Below are 13986 nucleotides of genomic sequence, written 5' to 3' on the forward strand. Positions count from 1 at the left end.
TGCGAGCATGCAGATGGGAGGCGCACACACACAATGTCACAATGCATCAGCAGAAAACCAATTCAGACAACCCACCTCTACGTGATTCAGACAACCCACTTTTCAGACAACCCACCTCTACGTGATTCAGACAAACCACTCTATGTGATTCAGACAAACCACTCTATGTGATTCAGACAACCCACCTCTAAGTGATTCAGACAACCCACCTCTAAGTGATTCAGACAACCCACTTTTCAGACAACCCACCTCTACGTGATTCAGACAAACCACTCTATGTGATTCAGACAAACCACTCTATGTGATTCAGACAAACCACTCTATGTGATTCAGACAACCCACCTCTACGTGATGCAGACAACCCACCTCTACGTGATTCAGACAAACCACCTCTATGTGATTCAGACAACTCACCTCTATGTGATTCAGACAACCCACCTCTACGTGATTCAGATAACCCACCTCTACGTGATTCAGACAACCCACCTTTACGTGATTCAGACAACCCTCCTCTGTGATTCAGACAACCCACTTCTATGTGAATAAAGCACTCTGATATGTGGCAGCTGATGCAACAATCAAATTCTTTGTTCATACGTTTTTTGTTTTATGTTAAAATGCATATTTTCATCCATCAGTTCTGGCTCTGGTTCAAGTTCGTGTTTTACCTTTCAAAATGGCATTCAATATTCAGCGTGTGCAAGGTTGGCTGGCTGTTTCAGTGCTGATCTCCTTCCACTACAATCAGTTCTGAAGAGATCATTAGTTTGTGCACAATGACCTCTCTGTCCTTTAATGTACTGGATAAAGGGCATGCACACCAACTCTTCTAGCACCAGTTTTGTTGAGCCCCTCCCCTAAACTCAACAGTGATTGGCCAGGTGGGTGGGTGGGAGCTGAAACAGTGTCAGTAAACACAGCCATATCCAGTGAGGGAGCAAGAGCTGGAGTGGGCAGTCTGGTGCTGGTTCACGGCCGTATTTACCAGAAAACAAATCTGGCGGTGCTCATAGCAGTATTCGTCAGAGTGGGAAACGGTCATGGCAGCATCTGTTACACATGGCATGGAGCCCTCATTTAGTTGAGCGCAAGGGGCCAAGAGAAGAGATGGAATGCCAATCCAACTTAGTCTCAAGCACACAGAGCAGTGTAGCCTGACTAATGGGTACAATGCACCTTCAGAAGTGCCAGTTGGTGTCAATTGTATACAGTATCCTGCATACAATTTTATGCAGCAATTGTAAAGATACTATAAAGTATACTTTATAGTTTAACAACAGGTGAGGGTGAAAATACCTCGTTGGAGCTTTAACAAATGCAATCATTCTAAACAGCACAAGATCATGAGGAATTTCAATGTAAAATTACTGAGCACACGTTTAAAAAAAGGCCATATATTAAGATGAAAGTCCAAGCAGCCAAGCTCAATAGCAGATGTGGAATATACTTACAGAGACAGTGGAACTCGGGGTGTTTGTTCCATATCCTGAGGAGGGGAGTGAAGCCAGGGACCAGCGGCGACCGTCAGCCCTACACACACACACACACACAGGCATTATTGGGAACACTCATGGCACGACAGGAACCCTGCAAACTCCAGGAACTCCTGGGTACCTCAGCAGTCACAGCACTGGATGCCAAGTATTGGACTGCACTGGGTTCAAGAAAAACGGGGGAAAAATTAAAGGCAAGTCAGCTTTATTTATAAAGCACATTTAAAAGCCACAAGGGCCAGCCAAAGTGTTGTACAATGCACACGTACATATATGAATAAGAATTTAAATTAAGTGTATTAAAAATACAAATACAAAAACACACACAAACACATACACAGCAATTATTAGGATCTAAGGTTTAATGTATCAAATAGAAATTCAGGTTATATAAAATTAACCTGAGCATTTCATTTCTGTTGGTTTTCCTTGTGAGCAATGGAACGCTTGAGAATACATATATGTTTTTAACTTGGACTTAAAAACATCTACTGTGGATGACGTCCTGATAGAGACAGGCAAATTATTCCACAGTTTGGGTGCCGCAAGGGAGGCCAACACTGGACAAATGTGCTCCCTTTTCTTAGTTCCAGTCAAGAGCCTAGCAGCTGCGTTTTGAACAAGCTGAAGACGTGACAGAACTGATTGGTTGATACCCAAATAAAGAGAATTACAGTAATCAAGCTGTGATGTAATAAAAGCATGAACAACTGTTTCCATATCTTTAAAAGTTAAAATAGATTTGAGCTTAGAGATTTTCCTTAGCTGATAGAAACTGGCACTAACCACTGAGTTTATCTGCTTATCACATATAAGTGTGGAATCAAAGAAAACGCCGAGATTCCTGATGTAGCTCTGAGTATTTATTAATAAAGGCTCCAGTTTAGCATTTGATGTAACGCTGTTTGCTTATTAATTCAAATGTAATTCAAATTCAAGATATGTAATTATTGAGTACACTGTGGAAGTGGGAGGCACTGCAGTGCAGTGGTAGGTGCAAGTGGCAGAGAGCACGTTGGTTACCTGCGAGCGAAGGAGAAGTGGGCGGAGGCACTAGGGGAGAAGTTCCTGGGACTGTCCTGGGGACTGGTGCCTGAGGGAGACAAGCAGACACTCACACACTAGCCAAGCACCACCTACGAGATTGTCAAGCTCTGTCAATTAAAATTTTTTCCCTTTTTATATGAGTGAATCCTGCCTTGATCATGAACACAAAGTATGACATCATCTTTTATATGAAACTACAATAGCTTCAAAGACAGACATCACGTCAGTGGAGTGTGACCTGTTCTGACCAAACGTTTTGAGAATGGCATAAATGTTGGTTTTCACAAGGTCTGCTGCCTCAGTTTTTTTTTAGAACATTTTGTCACATACATTATTTTTAACGTTTATTGATAAATACATCCAGTTTAAACAAAGACTATATATGTACGGTGCTGACCGTCTTTTAAGACTTCTGCAATTTGCCTCGGCATGCTGGATATCAGGTTCTGGGCCAAATCCTGAGTGATAGTAACCCATTCTTGCCTAATCTGTGCTTGGAGTTGATCAGAGTTTCTTTGCTTTTGTCAAACCTCTATTTGAGGACTGATCACAGGTTCTAAATGGGATTGAGATCTAGCCAGATTTCTCCAATCTTGGCTGCTTGGTTATCATTTTGTCTTGTGAGATGTTGCTATATCATGCTGGAAAACCCATTGTTCATCTCCAAATTGCTCCTGGATTGTTGGGAGTTGTTGTTCTTGATACCATGTTTTGATACCATTCCTTATTCACTCCCCTGGATGAGAAAGAACCCCACAAATAAATTGATTGATTGATTGATTGAAATTGTCTCAGGATGTTTCACTGTTGGCATGATGGCGAAGCGGGTTCGGGAACCGAGGCAGAAACTGCCTAATCCAAAAACCTTGAGGAGGGAAATTTTATTTACAACGCAACTCAAACAATAGCACTGTTCACTCTCTAACCCCTTCCCCCCTCCCCTGCTGCACCCCTGGCGCGCGCAGGTGCCGCCCCCCCCCAGTGTCACTTAAAGGGCTAAGACTCCTTGAGTGGCCAAGTGCCTGTCCGTTAGGGAATTAGCTGTAAGGAGTAGTAGTCGCGACACACGTCCACCCCTCAGAATTCACAAACACAGACATGTCCAACCGGCGAGGGGGACGAATCAACCGCCCAGACCGGCTCACACCGCCCGCAGGTGGGGCTGTCGAACAGGCCGGTTGATCAGCAGGGCGGGCAGGACCAACGACCGGGGGCCGCCCACGGCTCGCTGGCCGTGCCTCCACCACAGTACCATCCGTGTCCAAATGGGCCGGCTTCAGACAGTCCACAGAAACGCTCTCGGGGACGCCCCCGATGTCCACCTTGAAGAACTTGTCTGCCGGCTCCAGCAACCTGAAAGGGCCGTCGTAGACCGGGCAGAGGGGACTGCGGTGTGCATCATGCCGGATGAACACAAACCTAGCAGCACGCAAAGAAGGTGGGAAACCGCTGTAGGGGACCGCTGTAGGCCATGCTGAGAGGTGGGCATGGGGGCAAAAGCCCCTGAGAACTCGCGAAGGGCCTGCTGCTGGTGGCCGGTGGACCATGGTGCAGTAGGACAAGGGAGAAGGGCTGGCCACAGACGAGATCGGCCAAGGAAGCTTGGAGATCTTCTTTGGGGGACGACCTGAGGCCCAGAATGACCCAGGGTAGCCTATCAACCCATGACCCAGGGGAGCCTATCATCCCGGAGGTTGGCCCGGAGTGCTGCTTTCATAGAGCAATGGAAACACTCACAAAGCCCATTGCAGGTGTACTCCGAGGCCCACAGCCACGCCGTTTCAGAGTGCAGAAGTGAACTGAGGCCCGCAGTCCAAGGACATATCCGACGGGACGCCAAACCGTGCGACCCACACGCCAATAAACGCCCGGGCCACTTCCAAGGCCATTGTGGAGGACAGCGGTATGGCCTCCGGCCACCTCGTGGTCCTGTCGACAACGGTGAGGAGGTGAGAGAAACCACGAGATGGTGGCAGCGGCCCCACTAAATCCACATGCACATGGTCGAAACGCCGCTCCGGCACAGGAAACGAATCCAGCGGGGCCTTAATGTGTATGTGCACCTTAGCGCACTGGCAGACTACACAAGCACTTACCCAATCGCGAGGGTCCTTTCTGAGGCCAGACAAATTTGTCCGCCACTAGCTTCTGCGACGCCATCCTGCCGGGGTGTGAGAGACCGTGTATGGCATCAAAATCCAGCTTGCGCCAGCGGGCGGGGACGATAGGCCTAGGCCGGCCATTGGACACGTCACATAGGAGTGTAACACCTGCATCACTGAAGGGAAATTTCCCCGCAACGTGCTGGATGTTCGTGGTGAACTCGGAGATGAAGGCCAGCTGACGCTGCTGACGGGCAGACCACGGTTCAGAAACCTTAGCCATTGCGAATGCCAATGGCTTGTGGTCCACGAACGCAGTAAACGAGCAGCCTTCCAGAAGAAAACAAAAATTCCATACAGTCAGGTACAGGGCAAGTAGCTCGCGGTCAAACATGCTGTATTTGCACTCGGCGGGCAGGAGCTGGCGACTGAAGAATGCCAAGGGCAGCCAAGCTCCATCGACCCATTGCTCATGCACCGCGCCCACAGCGTAATCCGACGCGTCTGTGGTGATGGCGATGGGCACATCCGGAGAGGGCTGCGCCAATAAAGTGGCATCCACCAACGCACGCTTAGCTGCGTCAAAAGCCAGGAGCCGCTCAATAGTCCAATCCACCGTGTGCTGGCGGCCTTGTCTTTGAGGGCCTTGTAGAGAGGGTGCATGAGGCCGGCTGCTCATGGGATGAAACAGTGATAGAAGTTCACCATGCCCAGGAACTCCAGCAGGGCCTTAATTGTAAGAGGACGGGCGAAACGCTGGATAGCTTCCACCTTGGTAGGGAGTGGAACACCACCGGCCCTGGTGATGCGGTGGCCGAGAAAATCAATAAGGCGAAGTCCGAACTGGCACTTCGACAGGTTGATGACCAGGCCGTGCTGGCTGAGACACTTGAACAGGAGCTTGAGGTGCCGCAGGTGCTCCGACCTTGAGGCGCTGGCCACTTTTGTCTACACTATCCAGGTAGACAAAAAGGAAAGGCAAATCATGCAGGACACTGTCCATGAGATGCTGGAATGTCTGGGCAGCATTTTTTGAGGCCAAAAGGCATGCAGAGGAACTCGAACAGGCCAAATGGAGTCTTCGGAACGTCTGCGGGATGCACGGGGACCTGGTGGTAGCCACGGACTAAGTCCACTTTTGAAAATATGACCTTTCCGGCCAGACAGGTAGAAAAATCTTGCATGTGAGGAGGAACAGGATAGCGATCAGGAGTGGTGGCGTCATTGAGCCGGTTATAGTCAACGCAAGGGTGCCAGCCACCGCCTGGCTTCTCGACAATGTGCAGTGGCGAGGCCCATGGGCTGTCAGACCTATGCACAATACCCCCGCGCTCCAGGGTTTCAAACCCAGCCCTCGCTATTGCAAGCTTGACGGGGTCCAAACGTCTAGCGTGAGCGTGAACAGGCGGGCCAGAGGTTGCGATGTGATGCTCAACCCCATGCCTGTTGCTGTCCGAAGATAACATGGGTTCCGTCAGACCAGGAAGCTCCGCGAGGAGACGCGAGAAATCGTCCCCGACAGGTTGGAGGAGCTTAAACGACTGAGCGAACATGGGAGAGAGCTGAAAGTCTCCGGATTTACGAGGCGCCTGTTTCTAATATCGACCAGTAAGCTGTTGGCACACAGGAAATCGGCACCTAAGAGGGGAGTGGAAACCTTTGCCAGCACAAAAGGCCATGTGAACCGCTGCCCACTGAAGTACAGTGGCACCGACCATTGCCCGTACGTGGTAATAGAGCTACCGTTGGCGGCCTCAAGGGCGAGGCCAGCGTGGCCTGACTTCATGTCCATCTCGGAGGTGGGCAGAATGCTCAACTGAGTGCCTGTGTTGCAGAGAAAACAACGCCCCGAGACCATGTCTGTGAGGAAAAGCAGGCTACTGGAACGGCAGACGCCTGTAGCCGCTAGCAAGCATCGCCCCTCACTTTTCCCGGCTTCCTGAAACTGCATGGCGGGCGGCAGCTTCTGGCCTTGGCTCCGAAACGCGCGTGGTAAAAACAGAGAGCTGGGTTGGGCGGAGGCATGGACACGCAGACGGCAGTGCCAGAGGGGGGTGGGGGTGTACAGACACGCGTGGCTGCAAAACACTGCTTGGCAAAGAAAATCTTGTCTGCCTCCCTAGCTAACGCATGATAATCCCTGAGAGTAGAACCCGACAAAGTTGTCCGAACGTCACTGGGCAACTGCTGAAGGAAAATTTATCTGAACAGAAAACACAGTGGGTCGCCGCCCAGTAGGGACAGCATGTGATCCATCAGCTCTGAAGTTTTGGAATCGCCCAAACCCAGAGCCGGCCCTGACCAATGTGGTGCCCTAGGCGAGATTTTGGTTGGTGCCCCCTGCATCATCAATCATTGGGTTGATTGTGTCATTAAAGAAACAAATAAAAAGCAAATGACTTAAATATTACCATATTGTCACGTTGAGGACCCCGGCCCCTCCCTTTTGGGCATGTGTTTATGTTGTCTGCGTCTCCTAGTCTGCGTCTGTGGATCTCCGTGGGTGCGGTTGTGTCTTGTGCTGATTCGTCTCACCTGTGGCTTGTCTCGTCATCACGTGGGGTTAATGTGGTTTGTCTACTTAGTGTCTTGTGCTTGTCGTTGTCTGAGTCTGCATGTTTCAGTCTACGTTTGTGTTTTTCCATGCACTATGCGCTATCCGTGTGTGACAATTAAAGTGACGTCTGCTGCAACTGAGGACTCATGTCTCATCCTTCACGCCACACCCACCATCACAGAACGACGAGCCTTGTGGAGACACTATGCCAGGCTATGCCACCAGGCCGAAGAGGGGAAAGCGCCACAGCAAGCGGCACCACCGTGTCTCTTCCTCCCCCCTGCACCGCGAAGCCGCGGTGTCGCTCGAAGAGATGGAGCGGGACCCGGTGTGCGCGTACTTACTACCCTCCATCAGTGTGCTCCGCTCCCATCGTGGACTACGGTGGGGAGGAGGAGGAGGAAGAGGACTACCCTCCGTCCGTGTGCTTCGCTCCCACCGTGGACTACGGTGGGGAGGAGGACTACCCTCCACTCGTGTGCTTCGCTCCCACCGTGGACTATGGTGGGGAGGAGGAGGAGGACTACCCTCCGTCCGTGTGCTCTGCTCCCACCGTGGACTACGTTAGGGAGGAGGGGGAAGAGGAGGAGAAAGAGTCCTACACGGAGGAGGAGGAGGGGTCCTACACGGAGGAGGAAGAAGAGAGTCCTCCCCCCTCAGAGCAGTCCGCAAGGACCATGAGGAGAAGGAGGACTCCTGAGGAGGGCGCATCTTCCAACCCGTCAGAGGCCAGCACCATGGACTACTCCCGGGGTGAGAGCCCGGTGGAATCCATAAAATGGAGCCTGGGCGGAGAGGAGGAACAGATGGAGACCGAAGGGGGACTCCCAGGCGGCCCACCAAGAGGAGAGACCAGTCGCGCTGCACCCGGCGCGTCCGCCAGCCACGCTGCGCCCGGCACTTCCGCCAGCCGCACTGCACCCGGTGGAGGGTTTGCAGCGAGGACAGGAGGAGGACCACCCACCGCAGCACCAGCAGCTCTCGCTCGCTGTAGCTTGGTGCCTGTTTTGTGTGTGTCTGTTCCTGTGTTCGTATGTATTCCCGTGTGTCTCCCAAACCCCCTTTTCCCGTTTGTGCCTCTGTGTGTTACTGTACCTGTGTGTGTATTCGTGAACGTCCCGTTATGTGTGTCTAACGTGTTTTCCCCGGTCTTCCTAGGGAGGGTGTTCTAGGCTGTTCGTGGCGGTCTCTCCACCGAGGGCGGTCACCTCCCAGACGCAGGACCGAGTGCGTCGGATCCGCCCTTCGATGTGGGTTCGGGGCACTTGGTCCTGTTGGCACCCCAGGATGGGTAGTGCCCTTGGTGAGGGAGTCTGTCACGTTGAGGACCCTGGCCCATCCCTTTTGGGCATGTGTTTACGTTGTCTGCGTCTCCTAGTCTGCGTCTGTAGATCTCCGTGGGTGCGGTTGTGTCTTGTGCTGATTCATCTCACCTGTGGCTCGTCTCGTCATCACGTGGGGTTAGTCTACTTAATGTGCGTTCGCGCAGTGTCCTGTGCTCGTCGTTGTCTGAGTCTGCATTTGTGTTTTTCCGTGCGCTTTATGCGCTATCCGTGTGTGACAATTAAAGTGACGTCTGCTGCAACTGAGGACTCGTGTCTCGTCCTTCACGCCGCACCCACCGTTTTTTGTGCAACACAGTATAAAGGTGTTGCACAAAAAATATTTTAAAACTATTTTACATAACGTAGTGCAGAGAACAACTTTTTAATATTAATTAAAAAAAAAAAAAAAAAAAAAAAACAACAACTACCACCAGTGCAAATCAGGGCAATTTGCCTACTGCAACATTATTATTTCAAAAGTGCATCTGCAATGAACAGTGTTTTAATATATATTTATATTTATGAGCTAAGCTTAGGATTGGGTAGTATGATGACAGTGGCGGTTTTCACTAAGATCATAGGGGAAAAAGCCACAATGACGATTGAGTGTTAGTTGTGAGTCAAGCGAGCTGGTTTCAAAGAAAAACAAAACAGCTACAGACTGGCAACATTTTGGAATTGTTTCAAATAAAAATGAGAGACCATAGGAGCATGCCCCCACGATTCTAATTCGATAATATGATTGGTTGATAAAACTGACAATCTATAAACTGACAATCTATAATAAAAGCTCTCAATGTAATGCGACAGATAAACAGAAGTTCCTGAGGGAGGGCCTTTCTCTCTTTTACCTAGAAACAACAGTGTGAAATATTCTGATTGGTTTATTTCAGCACTAAGTTTTTTTTTCCAGCACAAGTACGAAAAGTGGATTTGAAAGCCGATTTATAGGAAAAATACAAATTATTGGTGAAGCGTTATTAACATATATTACATATAATAGATAAAGCATCCTTTTAAGATCAATTAACCTTCAGAGAAGGCATTGAAGTCCCTGACGGTTCGCCAATGGTATAGTGTTAATTCACCACATATTACCATTATATTACCTGTTTTTTGCCGCCTTTCTTCCTCCACTTTTCTACTTTTTCTACCCTGGGCACCAGAGGACTTCTGACTTTTTGACATCTTTACGAGGAGATGTCACTCACTCTGTGGTGTCTTTTTCCCCCCACAGAGAAACAGTAACGAGGTGCGCAGAGCGCGCGGGGGCGGGCGGGTTGGCGCTCGGCTGATAGGTGTCGTGTGTTGTTATTATAAGAATTATTAATTTGACTAATATTATTAAACAATGAAATTATGATTATGTGGAATTTGCTTGTTTTCACATTTATTAATTGTTCATTTGTAAAAAAAAAAAAAAAAAAAAAAAAAAAAAAAAACGCATGCACGCGAGCGCCCCCCCTGGACAGACGGCGCCCCTAGCATTTGCCTATGTCGCCTAATGGAAGGGCCGGCCCTGCCCAAACCAGACAGCGAAAGAAGCCTGCGGGCACGCTCCGACTCCGATAGCTTGAAAATTTGTAGGAGTGACTTAAGGGCTTCATACTTATCGTCCTCTGGAGGGTCTTGAAGAAAACTTACCACTCTGGAGGTGGTGCCATTGTTCAGGGCAGCGACAACATAATAATACATCATGTCGTCCTCCGTGATTTTCCGGATGGCAAACTGAGCCTCGGCTTGAGCAAACCAAATGGCGGGATGCTGCTCCCAAAACTCCGGTATTTTAAGCGCTACTGCGTTCGCCGTCATGACGCGAATACTTCGGAGTCGTCTGAATAGATGTTGAGGTCACCACTGAAGCGGGTTCGGGAACCGAGGCAGAAACTGCTTAATCCAAAAACTTTGGGTTAAACTTTGAGGAGGGAAACTTTATTTACAACGCAACTCAAACAATAGCACTGTTTGCTCTCTAACCCCTTCCCCCCCTCCCCTGCTGCACCCCTGGCGGATGCAGGCGCCGCCCCCCAGTGTCACTTAAAGGGCTAAGACTCATGGGATCGCTCACATTTTTTCTCTGGACAATCAATTTTTCAGATGTCCCAAACAGTCTGAAGGGGCGTCATCAGAGAACATTACTTTACCCCAGTCCTCTGCAGTCCAATTCCTACACTTCCCGCAGAATGTCAGTCTGCCCTTGTTGTCTTTCTTGGAGAGAAATAGCTTCTTTGCTGCCTTTCTTGACCCCAAGCCATCCTCTTAACACCTTCGTCTCACTGTGCACTCTGATATACTCACACCTGCCCTCTACCTTTATACACACTTGGGAACTATGCCTCATTTCAGCAGTTGCAGGATAAGTATAGAATACCTGGGAACCAATTTTTCATATACTTCCAGATCAGAGACTATATCAAAACATATTTGCCCGACTATTGGCGCATTTCCACTAGGGCCTGCTTGGCGCGGCATGGTTCGATATGGATCGATTCGCAACGGAACGGTACGGTCGCGTTGTGTTTCCATTACAATGGTGGACCACCACAATGTGGGTGGAGTCGCTGTTGGCGCGCGGGTTGTAGTGTCGTGACATCATTTGTATGCGACCACAACACCGGTCGATGCCCCTTAACACATACCATTATTGTATCTTATTTATCTTTATCTTCATTATTGTATGCGGTTGCTCTAATTATTGATAATTTGGTATTACTCAAACAGGCTGAACACACCCTGCATAAAAAGCATCAGTCATACAATCAAATGAAATCAAACTTAATTATGAAATATAGATATTTAAAGTACAAAATATGTAAATAATATAGTTATAGTTAAAAAAAGTGCAAAAAGCAAATTACCTAAAAATAACGTATAGCTTTATATGAAATAAATATTAATAGTACTACAAGCAACATTTTGTGTGCTTTTACTGGCGTCTGTCTCGCATGGTGTTCACAAGTTCGCCAAGCACCCCGAGGAAAGCCCGGTTGAAGGAAACATTTTCCACCAACTCCGCTCGCCTTGTCAGTGGAAGGGGAATCTTGAACGTAAAAAATAACAAATAATAAACACAAGCATTCCCGTGAAAGCAACAACAATATCGCGTAACTGCACAAAATGTGTAGCACGTCATCGCTGCTCATGCTTTGTTTATGGCTACAGCAAACTAGCAACTAGCAAGGCTAAGAGCTAGCTATTGTACAGTAGTGACTGTGGTGGTAACATTAACGACAAACACAGCTCTAAATTCCTGCGTTTACAATAGATGCGTTCATATTACGTTCATATTACATCTTTTACGAGCCTAGTAAAACTGAAATCACAATACACTCACCATTCTCCGTGGCCTCCAGCACAGACATTGTCGTGTCCAGCACGTTTTCTCTTCCGTTACTGGCTGGCCGGTGACCGTATATGGCATCCATTTGCTGGAACCATTTCCAGTCTTTGCGGTTTGCTCCGCTGCGTCCGTTATGGTCCTTCACCGCCCGGTAAATGCTTTTAAGCTTTTTTAGCTTGGACCGACCGGCACTTCTGAACGGACCGCTGGTAGCCATGAGTGGCCATTAGCGCGGAAACCTCGCTAAAAACCTTTACATTTTTAGTGGCCCCGTCCAGTTCGCCCTGGATTTTTTGATCGCTGATTATTAACAGAAAGGTTTGTACCTCTGCGTTTGACCAGGGAACAGACTTCGCTCCTTGGGTTTTAAAAATGGCTGAGGAGTCCATAGCGGAGGAGTCGCTCTCCTGTCGCAACCTGTGACGACACTCCCTGGCCAATCAGTGTCATGCTGTTCTTCCACGTCACAGAACTGTACCGCTTTGGAACGGTTAGAACCTCGAGCGAGTAGGTACGAAAAAAGTACCCGAAAGTACCGGCAAACTGGGACCTGGTACTAATGGAAACACTCACAAACCGTTGCAAATCGAACCGTACCGCGCCAAGCAGGCCCTAGTGGAAATGTGCCATATGTCACAGCTAAACTGCATAGTCTTGATTGATGTGTGAAATATGGATTAGGAAAGAGGGTGATTTCTTATCTATATAGTTAATTTCAGAGTTTTAAATCACCTGGTATGGAATCAATCAGAAATGCATGGGAAGAAGGACACGAAGGCATGAAAATTTCTCAAGATGTATGGAAAGCCGGTCATATACTGTACATTCTTGCTCTGTTAATGTTAGGCACTTCTTAATACAGTTTATTATGTTGTATAGACTACATTTTTCCAAGGTAAGACTGCATAAACATTTCCAGATGCATCACCACTGTGTGATAAACGTCAATTAATTGAGGGTACCCTCTCCCAAAGTGATGCACTATGTCCCAAGATTTCTACATTTTGGGTTTATATTTTTGTAGTCCCACCTGAAATGTTAAAGGTATACTTTGAACCAGACCCAGATCCTATCATATTTGGTATATCTGAAATTTTATTGGAAGTCTCTTCCACTCAGCAACAGCTGGTTTCCTATAGTTTAATCACCACAAAAACAAACAAAAAAACAAACAAACAAAAAAAACAGTTCTTACAAAAGGATATGGAAAAAAGGATAGGGGGCATATTGGGCAGTCATGCTGTCGTGCTCAGGGAACCGGTCCTGTGACCGGAGGGTTGTGGGTTCGATTCCCTGGCCCTAGGCCATGAATGAAGTGTCCTTGAGTAAGGCACTTAACCCCAACTGATCCCCGGCAGCCGAGCAAGGGCTGCCCACTACTCTCGTGCACCACAGCCCCCTAGTGATCACTAGTGTGTGTGTTCTCACTGCACAGATGGATAAATATAGATGATTAATTTCGATTGGGGTGAAAATCACAATTGACAATATGGCAACTTATTTCCTAAAGGATAATGAGGTTGTGCAAAATCTATTCAGTATATCCATTCCCTATATGCAGAATTTACGGGAGGGGTGCAGGTGGGGCTTGTATGTTTGTGTTTGGTTGTCATTATTGTATCATCATACTTTGTTTCCTTATGTACTGTGTGCAGCATTTCAACTGTAAGCAATATGACTTGGAAATTATTCTTAAAATAATAAAAATATAGAAGCTAAAAAAACCACCTACCCTCAGCCATTCCAGAGCAAGCTCTGCACTGGTGGCTCCTCTTTAGGAGATGGTACTGATGTTTGGTTGACTTTCTTGAGCCCCCAGAAGCCTTCTTCAGTGCAACTAAATTACTCTCCTTGAAGGTCTTAATTTGATAATTGGTTGCTTGGGGTGCTATATTATAAGCAGCAATGTCTTTACCTGTGAAACCCTTTTGATGCAATGCTTGCAAAACTTGCAAGCACCACTACCCTTTTAAATCAACCAGTCTGCTCTTCTAATGAGCATGATGGAGTGATGTCAGCTGTCTTATCCTCATTAACCTTTCTCCTGACCTAATGATATCACCACTGAATTGATGATAGCAGGCCATTTTGTAGGGCTGAAATGCAATGGCTGGAAGGCAGT

The 13986-nt window shown here is 48.0% G+C and overlaps 1 protein-coding gene and 1 long non-coding RNA gene across 9 annotated transcripts in view; one reads left to right on the forward strand and one right to left on the reverse strand.

Annotated features, from left to right (window-relative positions):
• The window catches only part of LOC143519038 (uncharacterized), a 59458-nt gene that overhangs the window by 43945 nt on the left and 1527 nt on the right, over positions 1–13986 (forward strand). The window lies entirely within an intron of this gene.
• The window catches only part of mast4 (microtubule associated serine/threonine kinase family member 4), a 170165-nt gene that overhangs the window by 20509 nt on the left and 135670 nt on the right, over positions 1–13986 (reverse strand). For all 8 annotated transcript variants that reach the window (XM_077012052.1, XM_077012051.1, XM_077012050.1 and 5 more), the window contains 2 exons: positions 2517–2586; positions 1452–1530 (listed from right to left, as the gene is read on the reverse strand). In XM_077012052.1, coding sequence (XP_076868167.1) covers positions 1452–1530; positions 2517–2586 — 149 coding nt within the window. The remainder of the gene's footprint in view (positions 1–1451; positions 1531–2516; positions 2587–13986) is intronic.

Source organism: Brachyhypopomus gauderio, chromosome 7 (genome assembly GCF_052324685.1).
Source record: "Brachyhypopomus gauderio isolate BG-103 chromosome 7, BGAUD_0.2, whole genome shotgun sequence".
In the NCBI taxonomy this organism is placed as follows: domain Eukaryota; kingdom Metazoa; phylum Chordata; class Actinopteri; order Gymnotiformes; family Hypopomidae; genus Brachyhypopomus; species Brachyhypopomus gauderio.